At 32.2% G+C, this 17,940-nt stretch overlaps 1 protein-coding gene across 2 annotated transcripts in view; it reads left to right on the top strand.

The window, feature by feature from the left end:
- LOC148622880 (ubiquitin-like modifier-activating enzyme 6) overlaps window positions 1-17,940 on the top strand; it is a 45,294-nt gene that overhangs the window by 15,303 nt on the left and 12,051 nt on the right. For both annotated transcript variants that reach the window (XM_088573160.1, XM_088573161.1), the window contains exons 9-26: window positions 485-614; window positions 1,919-2,031; window positions 2,841-2,903; window positions 3,541-3,617; window positions 3,804-4,017; window positions 4,871-4,938; window positions 6,392-6,470; window positions 6,786-6,857; window positions 7,125-7,202; window positions 8,269-8,317; window positions 8,564-8,593; window positions 11,708-11,813; window positions 12,360-12,465; window positions 13,246-13,335; window positions 13,602-13,682; window positions 16,003-16,131; window positions 16,507-16,558; window positions 17,636-17,699. In XM_088573160.1, coding sequence (XP_088429286.1) covers window positions 485-614; window positions 1,919-2,031; window positions 2,841-2,903; window positions 3,541-3,617; window positions 3,804-4,017; window positions 4,871-4,938; window positions 6,392-6,470; window positions 6,786-6,857; window positions 7,125-7,202; window positions 8,269-8,317; window positions 8,564-8,593; window positions 11,708-11,813; window positions 12,360-12,465; window positions 13,246-13,335; window positions 13,602-13,682; window positions 16,003-16,131; window positions 16,507-16,558; window positions 17,636-17,699 — 1,601 coding nt within the window. The remainder of the gene's footprint in view (window positions 1-484; window positions 615-1,918; window positions 2,032-2,840; window positions 2,904-3,540; window positions 3,618-3,803; window positions 4,018-4,870; window positions 4,939-6,391; window positions 6,471-6,785; window positions 6,858-7,124; window positions 7,203-8,268; window positions 8,318-8,563; window positions 8,594-11,707; window positions 11,814-12,359; window positions 12,466-13,245; window positions 13,336-13,601; window positions 13,683-16,002; window positions 16,132-16,506; window positions 16,559-17,635; window positions 17,700-17,940) is intronic.

The raw sequence follows: 17,940 nt of genomic DNA, 5'->3' as shown, positions 1-17,940 counted from the left end.
GTTGATCATTTGTTTTAAACTGGAATCTCTGTGTATGTCATATATTTAGAATGAAATATAACTTTTTTGTACATGCATTATAAGTGTTTGTTTGAACCCTATATCATCTACCCTATATCACATACCCTATATCATATACCCTATATGACACCCCTAGACCTATATCGCATACCTTATATCACACCTCTTCACAGACCATACTTGAAGTCTGGTTAAAATATATGATATAATGAACATTATATGTCAAAAATCTGTATCACATGCTGTATCAACCCTCGACCTATATCACCCTGTGGGACAGTGGTCCTTGGGATGATATAGGAGTCTCAGGTTGATACAGCATGCAATACAGATTTTGACATGTAATATCCAGTATTTATCAAATATGTTTGTTTATTTCATTGTAATTAAAACGTCAGTAATCACATGTAAGTATTCATAATAAAATGTAATATTATTTTGAGCATTGTTGCTGTATTTCTAGACAAATCCAGCTGTAGTCAGGATATTACAAGTACGAGAGAAAACCCATGGTTTAGAGGATGGGGATGTTGTTACATTTAAAGAGGTTAATGGCATGACAGAAATAAACGATAAAACATTTAAAATCTCTGGTAGGAACGTCAATACTACATTTGTATTTAGATATTAAGCTGATGTGACAGAAGATCCAAGTGAACTTGTGTCATATCTTGATTTGTACATCTAAAGTGATGTCTTTAATTGCATTTGTTGCTATTGAAATTATGCAGGATAGCAATTTGTCCTGAAAATGTCTGCATTTATTGGGCCAATATTTGATAAACTTGGTAGGAATGTTGCAGACCTGATTTTCTTAAACTCCAGTCAATGTAGAAAAAATTTGCCCATAATCTAAACAAATTGCAATAGAAGTTATATAAGTTCTAAGCATTAGCATTAAAATAAAGACAGAGAAAAGTCTAACTTAATCTAATGTGTGGAAACCTTAAAATAAGCTGGAAAGGGAAGATAACTCTGTCAAAAGTCAAAATGGGATGTAGCTTATAAGGAAAAAAACTTTCATCAGAGAATTGTACTTTACATGAAATTGATAATCAGGTTCTCACTAACTACTTCTAATGTTTCCATTACTTTACTTGTTAAAACAGTAATTCTCAGAGTTTCACTGTGAATTCCTAGGACAAATGACATCTTAAAGTTGCATACCATTGTGAAGCTTGGAAAATAAGGCTTTCAAAATCATTATGCTGATGGTACGATGATTGTAGAAATTCTTCACAAAATTAACTTGAATAAATAATACTGAAAATCCACATTTTTACCTTTTCTGCTAACTGACAGCATGGAGGCAAATTACTCACACATGTAAACAATGTTCATACACTTTTGTAGTAAGTTACATATATGATTTTAAAGTACACATTCTCAGCTTTATTTTGACTACTTTTAATCAGAATACACACAAATAATGCACTTACAATGCAAAGGTCTAGCTTCAGTGTTTTTAGTACTAAATAAGGGGATGGCCATTTGATCCATAAGTGGTAAATGAGATCCTGACCCAAAAAAAAAATCCTTTACAGAGTTATCCCCCTTTCCCTTTCTCATAGAAAATTTTCTGTTGCAATTTGTTTAAGTTTAAATTCATTTTGACTTGACTACTCTGCTTTAATGTAGAAATTTAAAATCCAGATTTTACTGTAATTTCTTAGTTTTTACTGTATATTGACTTGTAATTTCCCAATTTAAAGTTGTTTCTGGAAAAATACTCATATTCTTTACATATCTGATAAATTATAATACTCATGCACTAGTATTTATGGCCAGTGTGTAAGAAAATTGTGAATTGTGAGTACCACAGTATAAGATCTTCAAGAATCGTTATTTTCCAAAATGATTTACCTTATGCATAAGTATGAGTGTAATATTTTTTCAGTCAAATCTCCTGAATCATTTGCTATAGACTGTGATACTAGTGGTGAAGAATACTCACCATATACTCATGGTGGTAGAGCAATACAGATTAAATCTTCTCTTTTTCTTCAATTTGTAAGTTATTATGTCATTAAAAGATTATTATGTAGAGTTTAGTGTACAATACACATAAATATTGCTTAAGTACTTATTGTACTAAAAACATGTATTTGACATGCCAGTATGATAAGAAGTAAAATGTAGGCCATTTCTATTCAAACATTTAATCAGAAAACAAACTTAAATTGAGAAAAAGAATTAAACATCATCTCTCTACGTGAAAGATTGGGGAGTCTCAGAAACCTGTGAGTAAGATATAATAGTTATCTAACTTAGCAGAGCTTTATTAGAGACAGACAAAAAATGTTATCCAGTGATAACTGAGATTTCCAACAATAGCATACAAGTTAAGACTTTATGCTAAGTTTTCTGAATAGGTTAATTTGATATAAACCACTTGTGCTAGGTCAAATATATTTGGTATGTAGTTGCATAAGCATCATTCTATATTCCTTTCATACATATGCCTGTGCAGTTATGGTCTATTGGCTTGAAATTTCAAATTTCTAGTTAAGATTTTAAGTTAAGTTTTCTGATTAAGTCATTTAAAAATGAATCACTATTGCTAGGTTGTGTGTATAGCTGTATTAGCATCATTACATTGTAATTCCCTATCTGTTTCATGCAGTCACTATCAAGTATGTAATAACGGCAATCACATATGATAGGCCAGACATACCTGTGTGATAACAGTATATTTCTGAGAACAATCTTAGGTGCATGTAACAAAAACACAAGTGTTAATTTAACCAAATGATTGTCCATTTATTCTTCTACTGATAGAGTTAAATACATGTGTTTTCATTATATGCCTTTTTTTTCAGGAAAGTTTAGAAAAACAACTATTAGATCCTAAACTACTTATCTGTGATCTTAGTAAATTTGAGGTGAGTTAGAAAAAGTACAAATAAAGAAAAAACTGGAAATGTAGAGATTTTTTCTTTTTGAATTGTACATATTTTATAATTGTATTAGCTATCATAGTATATATTTAAACCAAAAAAGGGTATGGAGGTTATTTTACTACATGTATTTACAAGGGACTATTTTGGGGTAAGTTGTTTCTATTTTGCAATTTTGTTTTATATTTAACTTCTGTGAAAGTACTTTAATTCCTGGATACCAATATTTGTGGATTAGAGAAGAAACACAAGTTTGTGGATTCTTGAATTTGTGGTTTTTAGGTTTACGGTATACATCTATGGAAATCTTTTTGCTGGGAACCAAATTTCTTGTTTTGGCTTATCCATGAAAACCACGAACAATAGTACTTTCACAGTAAACTGAAGTTAAAAACAGCAAAGGTACAGTATTTTGAATCTCAAAACTACACATAATTTTAAAGTGTTGTAATGAAATAGGACAAAAAGTGCAAAATGTAAAATTACATTTTCTTTTTGGGGAAAGTCCCATCATCCATGCAGACTTGTACATATTGTTTGCTTAATGTGAACATGTAATTGTGTTAAATGTAGACAGAGAAGCAATATCTGGAAAGTTTCAGATTCTTTCTTCATGTTTCAGGCACCTCCAGTTTTACATCTAGGGTTTATGGCTATTCATAGATTTAGAAAAGAAAATGGAAGATTACCTAATGTTTGGTACGTACCAGTATTTTTCTTGCCACAAACCTATTGAAGGTTGTGTTAACTCATCAAAATATTGCTCATATTTTTATCGTGTCTTGGCTAGATCTCTGTGAATGTACATTGTGTAATTTTCAATATAACCCTTTTTATAAGTCCAACTAAAGCTAACTGAAGTGGACCTTTTAATTATCTTTACAGGTGTAAAACAGATGCGGATATAGTTATTTCTTTAGCTAGACAGATAAATGAACAAATGGTGTCAAAAGTTGCCTCCCTTGATGAAGACTTAATATGTACATTATCATACACATGTAGAGGATGTTTCGCTCCTTTATGTGCAGCTATTGGTGGTTTTATAGCTCAGGAAGGACTGAAAGCTCTAACTGGAAAGTTTACACCTTTAAATCAAATGGTACTTTAACTATCATTTGTTGTAACAAGTATCTGTATTCATTGTGTCTTCCTTTGATTAAACTGACAAATTTTGGAATTATGTGTAAAACTCCAGCCTGATGTTCCATGTATAAGATTTCGTGCTTTGTAGTCACATCAACTTCCTGGTACTCTAACATTTTTTAGAGTAAGACAATTTACATCACATAAAACAACAATGCTGGAATAATTTGTAATTAAGAAAACAGATTCAGCCTGTTAGATTGTACTTTCTATAAGTTTTTTTGATTGGTTTGGCATCATTTCCTGTTTACAGTAATGAGTAACAGTTTTTGTCAAAAATCTTGCCACCTGTCATAGTATGAGATAAAGTTCGAAATAAAAAATTAGAGGTGACACTTTTAAAATGATAATTTATTGTTGTATGTTCAAGTTTAGTGCCATATCCACTTCATGTTTAATGTCCTTTAAGTTTTATGGATTTAAAGAAGACTGTGTCTAATTTCTTATATGCCATTGGGCAATACATTTTTGGTTGACATTTTTTAAAGCCTCTAGGTAGAATATTAAAATAGTAATAAAACTTCAGTAAATCTCAGGCTGTTGATATCTTATACAAAGCTTCATATGGATATATTGTATCATCTGATGTGTTTTTGTGCTCAGCTGATATCTACTTCCTGTTTGTGGAAAAAACTTGAATTTTCTTTATACAGTGGTTATATACAAAAATTTTTGTCACATTTTTCTCTATTTCCTATTTATTTCCTGTTTGCCAATATACACATTGATATTATGAATTGTATTGACACTTGTCATCTGTTGCTATGTATATACATGTAGTATCACACTGTACACTACCATTCTTCCAGGTATATCTAGATGCTGCAGATGTCATTCCTAAAGAAGATAAATCTAACCCAGCATTGTTTCTACCAAGGTAACCAGTAATTTTATTCTCTATCTGTGTCTTTCCTCACACACATACACACACATGATGACTTACATGTGTAGGTTATACATACAAGTAAATGTATATAAGTCAAATAAAAATTGACTTAATCATGGTTATCTAAATGACTCAAGCCAGATACAATACTTTTCTCTCCTTCGAGTGTACTAATATGACTAGTATGAAGATATTTTTATGATGGCTTCTTAGCCAAAAAAATATTTCAATTCACACAACTTATAATTAAAAGGTCTTTTTACCAAATTGAGTTTTCATAATACAGTCGACTCCACTTAATCGCATATCGCTTAATTGCATATTTCGGTTATTAGCATAATTTTCTCCTGCACAAAACCATTTCCTATTATTCTATTAGGGAAAAAATCGCTTATTTGCATAGGCCTTGGAGGTACATTTCGGTTTATTGCATAGAGAATTTTGCCTCGCCCAGGTAAAGACAGGTTTTCCCAAATTCTATTTTAAGCCTTCGGGTCATAAATATGTCAATCATATTTATTGTTGTAAAAACTAGATTATCATCAATCAGGAGGTGGTAATAATGGATTAAAAAATCATGGACATAAAAGACAATATAAATGATTTCTAATTACATTAAAATAAACAAGCACCTAGGTGAACAATGACTTCTGACGACATGCCGAACATCACCTTATGATGCGGCTTGAGGTTCAGCTTGGGATATTTTTTGTCCCTATTTAAATTCTTCCGACTACAAATGATTATCAATGTAAATTTAATTTTCTTTAATGAGCTGAACAGTTTTGAGTGAGCTTGGGTTACTAGGCATAAATATCATACGAAAATTAAAAGTCATTCATTCAGTACAATGTCTAATGAAATTCAACTACCCTAAGGTGCCCCATACTATCCACTCTTCATAGGAATATATCGAGGTCAATGACGCGTATAATACACAACTATCAGTGTACAATGAACAGAGGAATAAAAACACACAGACCATTTCAAAAGCCCAAAAACTGCAAACATTGATGATTATTTCACTGAATCCTGCCTGAAATATGAAATATGGGATTTGCTTTCGTAGAAAGTTCAGGAAATTACTTGACTATTTATAGATGAGAAACACGTGGTTTTACTTATAAATACACACAGCGTAAAGAAGGTCAATAAACAAGACAAACACAATATATATTATTATTTATTGATAAAAGAACAATACAATGAGAAGGTCTATAACAATTAAATACCAGATCAGAAATGTTGAACAGTGATATCCCTGGTTGATCCACAGTATCGTCGTCTTACCTGAACTCGCACTTCCGGTAAAATCGTAATTTCGGTTATAAGAATAGCCCGGTTATTTGCATAATTTTTACTGGCAAATAGGCTATGCAATTAAGCGGAATCTACTGTATTACTATGTACATGTTTAAATATTTGAACTTTGACTTTTGAACAGGAATGACAGATATGATTCATTGAGGATTTGTATAGGAGAGAATGGCTGTAGAAGATTGTCTTTAGTTAAATTATTTATGGTCAGTATAAAGTTTGAATTTAAATGCACTGTTTTATAATGATCAGCTGTATCTTACAGTTTCAGTTTTGTTCATTGAAACAGATATACATGTACATGTAACAAATTCCTTAACAACACTACTTCCTATAGGAAACTTTTAGAACAATCTATGGAATTTATACATATTCACCTTAAGAATTTTATTTTTCAGAAACATTTTCATATCCTGACAGGAGAATGTCAGAATTCCCTTCTAAAATCTCCATATTATAGGACCTGGAAATGTTAATTCAGTGTACCTGGGAGCACCTGTTTCATATTATCTGTATTGTAGGTTGGTTGTGGTGCTATAGGCTGTGAAATGTTGAAGAACTATGCTTTATTAGGTGTTGGTAGTAATGGAAAGGTAATTATACATGCATAACTTACAATTGGTTAATTCAATAGGTTTTTCACTCATGGACTTCCACACACTTGTTAAATCATGGCATTTTTTCACTCTCATAATCATATTTTTGTTATTCTCTCTTACCAATAAATTATACTATAAATAATGCCACTAAATAAGCTTTATTTTAATTGGTGAGAAGAAAAATTAATAATTATAGGTTTCATATTTTTGGTTGATTTGTGTATCATGATATGTATCATCATTAAATTGTATTTATTTTAGATAACTATTACAGACAACGATTTAATAGAGAAATCCAATTTAAACAGACAGTTTTTATTCAGACCACATCATATACGGGTAAGTCAGAACTGAATGGGTAAGTCAGAACTGAATGGTAAGTTTTGCCCTGTTTTACATTAACCAAAGAATGGTCAATGATACATCAAAAAGGGACTAGTCTGACACCATTAAGATGCGGCTGGACAATGCTGATTTTAGTCAGTGTTTGTTTAATTACAGATGTAATAGAATTGTTATGTGCATTGAAATATTTTTGTTCAGACAATTTAGAATGTCCATAATACATCTTACTTAAAATAAGGATATAACCCTATGGTCATTCCATTAGGAAATTCACACCATCAACTACATAAGTACTAATTCTTGTTGGAGCTTATCTTATAAGGATTCAATCTACTAATAGTATATACTAATTGGTATTAATGTTTTTTGGTTCTTGATAAAAACAAGATTAATAGATAAGGATTTAGTTATTATTGGTACTTCTTGTGTGTATGATAGGGATGATGTTTTTTCCGCTTTATAGCGGAATTCTGCAATTTCAAATCCTGATTTTACAGTTTCAGTTCTTTTTTAACTGTATATTACTTCCAATTTTGCCAATTTTCACTTTGTACACCTCATAAATTCAACCCAGGTATGGAAGGTCCTAGTGAGAACTATAATGATATGCCGTGGTCAATTTCACAAAAATTAGTAAGTGTAAAATTTGTTATGATGTCACAATACTTTGATCTATTATGTCCTCAGAACTTATGACTAATTTTACACTTATGATTTTTTTGTGAAAAAGACTGCTGATGTTTATCAAGTTTACAATGTGTGCCAATAATAAAATCTAAATTAGGGCCCCACCACGAAAAGTGGGGGTCACCCTATAGTGACCACTCTGTCGGTCCCTCTGTTACAAACGTGTGTCTGTTCTATAACTTTTTTGTCTTTTGATGCGGGCTTTTGATATTTGGCATGTGAGTAGATCACATAAAGATGTTGTATAGTGTACCATGGATAGTGGCCACAGTGGGGCCCATAGAGATGGATTCCTTCTCAATGATTTCTAGTTAACTCTGGAATCATTTCCATATTTACAGTTATCTTAATCTTAATTTTAATTTTTTTTCAGCAACCTAAAAGTACTACTGCTGCAAAATCAGTATTAGAAATAAATCCAGGTAAGTCATGGTAATTTCTTCATTTATTACAATGTATTTGGGAAAATGTCTTCTTTCTTGATAACCTAACTTTGATTTCATATAATTTACCTTATAGCCCTGGTATGTATGTGTATGATATAGTTTCTGTACCACAGCGGTTCAGTTCCCCATTATACAGTTTATTATACAAAATAAAGAATAATTTATAAAAGATTTATGTATTATTTATGTACAATTATTGAATAAATTCTTGTTTTTCTTCAGATCTTAAAATTGAACCTCAGCAGTATAAAGGTAACTGTTACATGTTAAAGAATGAGTTATTACATTATAGGGGTAAAACAATTAACAGGTGTTAATGTACTTACTAGTCATACTACAATTGGTTTTATTATTCCATCACAAAGTTTGGGGGATTTATAGGTTTCACCCTGTCTGTCCATCTGCCCAAACTATTTTCTAAGCAGCTTGCAGCATAGTAATGAAACTTTGTTGGATGTAATATCACCACATGGATATATGCACACTGTCAGGAATTTATGTATGGAGAAAAATTGTAGAAATGATAGATGTTGAACTTAGGCATTTTTCAGCAAAACTTGGTCCCTTGTGTTGTCCACAACTTCTCCCTAACAACTTGCAGGATTGTTATAAAACATCATGGGGAGTAAAATTGTCATATGAAGATGTGCATATTGTTAGGAATTCATGTATAATGTAAATTTGCAGTCATATTCTGTTATTGTGTTTTCCACATAAAAAAATAAGTACTGATATTGTAGAAATGATGGCTGTGGGAAATTGATAGGCATTTTTCAGCAAAACTTGGTCAGATGCGCTGTTCACAACTCCATAATGACTCGCCAAATTGTTATGAAACTCAATGTAGTATTTGATTATCATATAAAGATATGCATATTATCTGGAATTAGGTTTATTCAGTTATTGTGTTGTCAACAAAAAATAGTACTGATTGCTGTTTTGAGTTTAGTGTTTTAGAAGTGGCAACAAATTGAATGTCAAAAGTGTGTAGTCTTTCCACCATAAGAATTGTGACCAATATGAATCATATGTCCACATCGGTTCTTATATGTACAGGGTTCGACAGTATGTTGGGATGTTAGTCCTGTTAGGGGCAATGTATAGTTCATATAGATTTATTAGCATTAATTTTGAGTGACTTTTATGATCTATTATACCCCCTACAAACAAAGTTTGATGGGTATATAGGAATCACCCTGTTTCTGTGTGTCCACATTTCTTGTTAGCTCCTTCTGAACTGCTCAAGGAACTTTGATGAAATTTTATAGGAAGGTATCATTTGTAGATGTGTATGAAGGAATGTAGTGACCATCAGGGGACCTCCTAGGGAGATAATCCAACGTAAGATTTTTACATGTCAGAATCTTGTAGCGCGACTCCTGTGCTATTCATTGGATTTTGATTAAACTTGATAAGAAGGTTTTGAACCATATGTAGATGTGCATGAAGGAGTAATTGCCTGGGACTCCAAAGGGAGCTTATCCAACTTTCACATGCTAAAACCTTGTAATCTCTACTCTTCCTAAACAGCTTGAGGAATTTTGATGATACCTTATAGGAAGGTTTTACACTATATGTAGATGTGCGTGAAGGAATATAGTTAATGACGGGGGACTCCAACAGAGTTTATCGAACTAAGGGTTTTACATGTTAAAACCTCGTAAGCACAACTCCCATTTGTAGATGAAGGAATATTGATACTGAGATGGGATAAGGTTGAATGCACTGGTTCTACATTCATCGTTATACACCTAACTGCATTTGATGCTGGGGTTATCTCTCTTTTTATTGTTATACACCTAACTGCATTTGAAGCTGTGAGTATTCTCTTCGTATTGTTATACACATAACTGCAATTGAAGCGGGGGGTATTCTCTTTGTATTGTTATACACCTAAATGCATTTGAAGCTTGGGGTATCTCACTTTCTATTGTTATACACCTAACTGCATTTGAAGCTTGGGGTATTCTGTTTGTATTGTTATACACCTAACTGTATTTGAAGCTGAGGGTATTCTCTTGGTACAGTGAAACTTCTCCAAACTGGACCCTCAGAAAACCGGTCTTCCCTTCAAACTGGCCGTTTTCAAATGTCCCGGCCAATATACCTTAAAACATGTGAGTTTTGTCTTCAATAGACCGGCCACCCCCTAAAACAGTACATCGGCTGGTTTTTTTCAGTTTTAGTGACAGATTTCAAATAAACAACCTCCCAATTCCAGCCGCCCCATTTTTGTTCACCTGTAATAAATGTGTCAACAAAACTGTAAATGATTACATAATTAATAATTCATTCACTGACCGGTTTGCATTTCATCAGCGAACAGATAATAATTGAAGGTGACAGTTGTTTAAACAACAAATTTAATCCAGACATTACATTTTGTCACTGGTTGGCTGTTATTGGTGTGTACACACGTCAGGCAACCAGGGTCATTTGATAGTACGATCTTTACGATCTTTTAACTGTCAATTAATGTGACCTGTACCCAAGCCAAAACAACATAGGGGTAAAATTATTAGACTTTGTTGATGTTAATTACCATCAATAGCCCTTTGATCTTTAATACTCATTCTTTCAAAACCGTTAACATTATTTAGTCGGCAGTACCGTTTGTAAAATCAAATCATTTACAAATGATGCAAGCTTTGAAATGAAATAAAAGGCCAAAAGTTTTGAATTGGCATTAAACATGTTTCGACCAACAAACTGACAAGGTGTAGGGTAATAGAATACATTAATGGAAACAGCTCTTAGAATGCATTGCTATTTTTCACAAAACCGGCCACCCTATAAACCGGCCGTTTTTTCTTGTACCAGAAGTAGCCAGTTTGGAGAAGTTTCACTGTATTGTTATACATCTAACTGCATTTGAAGCTGGGGGTATTCTCTTTGTATTGTTATACACCTAACTGCATTTGAAGCTGGGGGTATCTCTCTTTGTATTATTATACACATAACTGCATTTGAAGCGGAGGGTATCTCCCTTTGTATTGTTATACACCTAACTGCATTTGAAGCTGGGGGATCCTTTTTGTATTATTATACACCTAACTGCATTTGAAAGGGGGTTATCTCTCTTTGTATTGTTATAACCTAACTGCATTTGAAGCGGGGATATCTCTCTTTGTATTGTAATACACCTAACTGCATTTGAAGCTGGGGGATCCTCTTTGTATTATTATACACCTAACTGCATTTGAAGCGGGGGGTTTCTCTCTTTCTATTGTTATACACCTAACTGCACTTGAAGCGGGGGGTATTCTCTTTGTAAGCTTGCTCACAGTATTTTTAATTTTAGTTTAATTCTGTCTAAACAACCATTATTGATAGTGAAGTAAAGCATTTTATTATGTCGAATTTCAGTTTGTCCACAAACTGAAGAGTCTAACTATCCTGATGCTTTCTTTGAATACCAGGATCTGATAGTAAATGCATTAGATAATGTAGAGGCTAGGAGATATGTTGACAGGTTGGTTCTGGTTTTATTTATTGTAACTCACTTGTGATCAATTTGTTGCAAAGGGAATATATTTTATATGCATGTAGTAATACTACCATCAGTCTTAAACACACAAGAATCACAACTTTTGTACTGATATTGACCCAATAGGGCACATACTTAGTTTGTGTTAATATCAAGAATACTTTTCATTTTCAAGGTCATTTGTCAAAAATCAAGGTCTCAAGTTCAAATTGTTACATGACAGGCTCTGCATTGCTCTTTCTATTTGTTTATGATGCCTTCTTTTGTTTATTTTTTTTATTTTTACTTTATAAACTCTGTAAAAAAGTAAGGAGTTATACCAAACAACATTCTAGGGAGATATTATAGATTTACTGGAGGAAAAAGTTTTTCACACATCATCACTTCATGACGAGCCTCCTGCAATACCAACATGTTCTTTTTAAGTTCTTAATACAATGCCATTACTCTAAATTCTTTTAGAATGAACTGAAATAGATTTTCATAGTAAATGCATTTTATTAAAATTGATAAATATCATCAACATTGTAGCCGATGTGTAACCAATCAGCGACCGCTGTTAGAGTCTGGTACCATGGGAACCAAAGGTCATGTACAAGTCATTGTTCCCCATCTAACAGAATCATATGGAAGTCAAGTTAGTAACCATAGGAACCAAAGAGTAATCAAGGGAACCAAGGTTACAGCGGTAATCAAAAGAATGTAATCCAGGGACAAAGACCAGACATGGAAAATAGACATACACAACAAAGAACATAAAGTAACTAAAATCACCAGGTGCACCAGTAGGGTAAGCGTCCTCTGCTTTTCTAGGAACACCTGCCGAGTTGCTCATAAAAAGTCAAGTACAGGGTAGACAAACGAGGAAAGGAAAACTATGACCCGTTGAATAAATCAGTTTTCATGGTGAATAAATCATTGTTCCCAATCTAACAGAATCATATGGAAGTCAGATTAGTTACCATTCAAACCAATGTCATATGTCCTCATCCTTTAAATGTAATCAATACCTGATATCAATAATGCCTCTCTAATTTATGTTTTTACTATTGTAAAATTAATTACAGAGGAACCATCTTCATTTTTCCATGAAGACTACAATATCAGAATGAGAATATTCTGCTCTTATATTCAATTGACAAAAAATCATTAACATTCAATCCCAGTTTTTGTTCACTTATATGATAAGGACAACATATCCTTCGAACCCAGCTAGTATAAACTCTGGGTACATGTTTTAATAATATATGAATCCAGTTGATCAACATATGTACAGCACGCTGCCTTAGAATGTTAGTAACCATTACCATTACTTGTAGTGAAAAAAACATTTGACATTGATAAATTTGTTATTTTGATATTTAATAAAGCAACCATGTGTGTTATGAGAATTTGTATGATTTTGTATTTATTTCAGAGAGATCCAGTAGATGAGGATGTCCCATACTGTACACTGAAGTCTTTCCCTGCTACTATAGAACACTGTATACAATGGGCTAGAGATAAAGTATAGCTACTCAGTTCTCATTTAACCATGTAACATTGCAGGATATTTTATTTATTAAGTGATAGGCAGGTCTTGGTTAAGTTCTTATTTTTTTTAATTTCTTAACGAACATTGACCTTTCATCACCAATCAAATGTTGTTTAACTATCATCTTGATATTATGAAAGCCTTGTTATGATGATTATCTTCATCAATATGACATGTATGAAATAAATAGTACATATAATTTTCTAATTTCTTTTTTTTTTTTTTTTTCACATTTTCAGTTTGAAAGTTCCTTTGTACAGAAACCCAATATGTTTAATAAATTTTGGTCAAGTAATAAAGATGCAGATGAAGTTATAAAGGTAAGATGTAAAGTGTTATGCGTGGGTTTTATGATTACCAGTGTTCACAATCCCAATGCAGACAAAAGGGAGAAAAAATAACGAATGGGGAAACAACTTTTTTAATACTATTTCATGAGCACTCTGTAAGTTATACAAATAGCCAAGGAGTTGAAGCAACTAGAAAATTGTAATAAAAAAACTTCGTGTTTAAAATTTATGATTAGAATATATATATTGTACATAACTTGCATCAGATCAATGTTAAAGAGAAGACCGCCTTTGCATTTATGAAAAATCATACAAATGTTAACAAAAATAAATAACCTTTAATGCAAAATGCGCCTTTGTAAAATGCACAAGGTTGTACAAAATTCGAAATCTTGGAAATATATGTGGATAGCCATCTTGTAGTACTGCATATAATATATTAACAAAGGATATTCCGTAAATTTATCTACAATCCTGTTTTTCTAAACACGAAAACATGCTGTCTAGTCTACGATTTCACAAAAGATAAAAGAAAAATATTCAAAAAGGTTTTTGACCGGCAACACAAACATTCTTTGGAAGTAGCCATCAGACATACTTGTCTTTTAGCTGCAAATCCAGTAGTTCGTCAATTTTGTCTGACACTTGTTTACATGTTGTGCCTCGATCTCTTCTTCTGTAAATTTTTTGATGAAATTATAGGGGATCAGTCCCAAATTTCGCTTTCTTTGTTCATTGTAATCAATTACCTATTTACTTTCACTGAACAAACTGACTTCATGACCTTCATAGTTCAAGTGATCATGGAAGTGCCCCAGGAAATTCAAATTCCTTAATTATAAATTGCGTTTAATTAGTTTGCCTATGTTGTGGTTCGTTAAGTTTTACTGTTGTCAAAACATGTTTACCCCTGTAATTTTTAATCACGAAAGCCACAGCTACCCTTCATAGGAAAATTAGAAATTAGGGTAGCAGCCTGGTCTGAAGCTTTAGTATTATAAATTGTATTGTGTCAGAGACCTTTTGCTTGTGCCACATAGACTGACGTTTCAACATACCTTTGAATTTTAGACATATACACAAATTAATAATATTTTGCCAGGAAAATTACATAAATACGTAAATTGTTGTAGTTCGATTCAATCTCGCTATTTAAAAAGTTCTTAATTCAAACAAAGTAATATTCCTAACGCACCAAGCCAAAGGCCACCATAATGTGTGTAAGGAATAACTAAGTTATTCAACACAACTAATAAGGGTCTACAGGTAATCCAGGTACAAGAAGTAATGATCTAGCCCATGAAGCTTTCGTGATCAGGGTCTTCTGAAAAATGAAAGAAAAACACCACATAGTATCTTGTTCTATACATAAATAGAACCACAAAAAGAAAAACACCACATAGTATCTTATTCTATACATAAATAGAACCACAAAATAAATATACATAACATAATAAATGGAATCTCTAATGATTAACAACTTTCATGAAAAAGTTTCTAAAAACTGAAAGTCCTTTGACACTCAAAGGAACACTATTCTTAGCAAAAAAAGAAATTCTTGAAATAAAACCTTTCTGCTGCATAAATCGCTTAAAAGATTTAGTAAGTAAAAATTCAAATTTCTTACCCAAATCTAATAAACAATTAGTCCGAATTTCCTCTGACCCTGCAACCCTCCTCTTTTTTTATCAGGATATTGATATGTCGGGTTGGGGTCAGAACAATGTGCCATACAAAAAGTTGGAAATTTAGTGGTACCGCGGAGTATCGCCCTTCAACTGCTTGTAACGACTTTCAAGTTGAAATTGTGCATGTCACACCTACCTAGTTCGACTCCGGAATCATTTTCCTGTATGCTGATACCAAATTTTCTACAAAAATTACATTTATTTTTGAAGCTTCAATAATTTTCCACGAGGGATCCTGTTTTGTTGACATTTTTAACCATAATAGAGAGTAGGCAGAGCTTGTTACTTTTAGAAAAGGAAGGGTAGCGGGCACGTAATTTTTCAGAGGAATTTTGAAATATTCTGTTAGATACCGGTTTTAAAAATCGTTTCTGCTCTGTTCCGTTCCAAAGGTAACAAGCTTCAGACTAATAAACAATCAGGTGTGACCAATCAGAAACATATTCACTAGGTATTTAATAACAAAGAGAGGTCATAAAGGTTATAGAATTTAAAAAAAATAATTATCAAAAATTTCCCTTTAATAGCACTATTGTACATATTTCATTCAATAGAATACAGTAAATAGAATTCATCTTCATGTGTGGTGGATGACACTCCATATTATGACAAAGTTTCCATGGAATGAATTTCTATTGATTCCTTTAATTTGCTTGTTACAGAAATTATCTGATGGTACCAATATAGATGGTGGTATACAGGTCAGCAAAATATTAAACAACAGACCACATACTTGGGCAGATTGTATACGACTGGGACGACTTAAGTTTGAAAAGTATTTTAATCACAGGGTAAGTTTAGTTGCTGTACAGTGTTTTTTATTCATCATCTTAAACCCTACAAATGTTGTCATTAACAAAAATAATGTTAACAGAAAATTACAAAATGTATTTTTAATGTGTAACTAGAACTTCATACCTTACTAGAAGACACTATATATACAAACAGAATAATTTTCTGGTTATAATGTCAACTGGTACAGTGGTTTGACTATATCTTGACCATTGGTTGAAATTAAATTTCCTGTGTCATACAAATATTTTTGCAATATTCATGCTCTTAAAAATGAATTAGCAATATTTTGTTGTTAAGTTAATAATTAACAATGAATTATTGATTTAGAACTAATTAATCATAAAATGGATATGTTTATTGTAATTTTCCAGGCTAAGCAGTTAATACATCATTTTCCACTAGATACTAAACAATCTGATGGATGTAAGTAATGATGATAAAATATTAAACTTGCAAAAACAAACCATAAACTGAATGTTTGAAATGTTTTAAAATACTAATGCTACAAATAAACACCAATATTTACACTGTCAGAAAGATACCATTAGAAAGTTTTTATTCTTCTGAAAGACATATTAGAATATCCACTTCATAACAAGTTGTTCATGTATGGTATGCTACACATAAATAATTAAAACAGAAGACTGTAGAATATTTTGTTTGAATCTTAACTTTACTGATGAACCCATAACTAGTAAATCAATACAAAATTTCTAATTAATTTCACAAATAATAGTTAGATAATAAACTTGATGAGTCATCAATGAAAGAGTAATCCAGTGAACCAAAATTCTAGTGGAAGTGAAAAGAATGTAATCCAGGGACTGGTTTTTCTGGAAATACCCACTGTGTTGCTCATAAAAAGTCCAGGGATGGATGGATACACTGTAATCCACAGGTTCATGATGACGATGATGATAAAACTTTTGTAGTGATGACTTCAATCTTGTAGCAACATAACCCTGTTCCAAAAGCCTAATTGTAAGAAGTTTAGTGCAGTACAAAAAGTCTGCATTCCTTTTCCATCAATCTTTAAGTGTAGGTCAAGATATGAGGCTGACTTCACAGTATCTGTAGTATCAGTTATCTCAGATTTTTTGGGATAGATGCGATGTATAAAATCCATGAAGCTAGGATTGTTTAACGATAATATGTCATCAATATAGAGGAAACTGAGATCAAAGGATCTGGCTAAAGGATATTCTGTCCTGTGGATCAGATCAACTATAATGTCAGCTTCATAAGAGTGAAGGAATAGTTCAGCGAGTAGAGGAGCACAATTTGTTCCCATTGGAATGCCAACCATTTGCTGAAAAACTCATCCACTACACCGGATCAATGAACATAGCATTATATTTAAATAATTAGGAACCTTATTATGATGCCTTATAGTTTTGTTCATCTATCTGTCATATTTTATAACACATTATTTTGGGAAAAGTCATTTCTGTGTTTGTCAGTTATCTAGTCTGTTTAGGTAAGTTTGTAGCTCCATTGTAGCTTTGTTCTGGCAGTCCCCTAAACGACCACCAGTTCCACAGGTGTTTGATACCACAAATCAAAAGTAAGTAAAGCTTAGAATATTTTATGGTAACTAATTCATGTATAATAAAGTACATTTAGTATTGCCAAAAATAGGACTGTTCTATAATCACTATGAACCAAACTCTTAGACACATAACAACATCTTAACTAACAGTGTAGTAACAGTGGAATACTGTAACTAACAGTATAGTAATAGTGGACTACTGTATTGCATTTTGTATAGAATTTTAGAAATTCTTTTGAATCCTAGTATGATATTT

This window comes from Perna viridis, chromosome 3 (assembly GCF_037379345.1).
Source record: "Perna viridis isolate PV_CMFRI_1.1 ecotype Kerala chromosome 3, ASM3737934v1, whole genome shotgun sequence".
NCBI lineage: Eukaryota > Metazoa > Mollusca > Bivalvia > Mytilida > Mytilidae > Perna > Perna viridis.
This window is presented reverse-complemented; position numbering and strand designations above follow the sequence as displayed.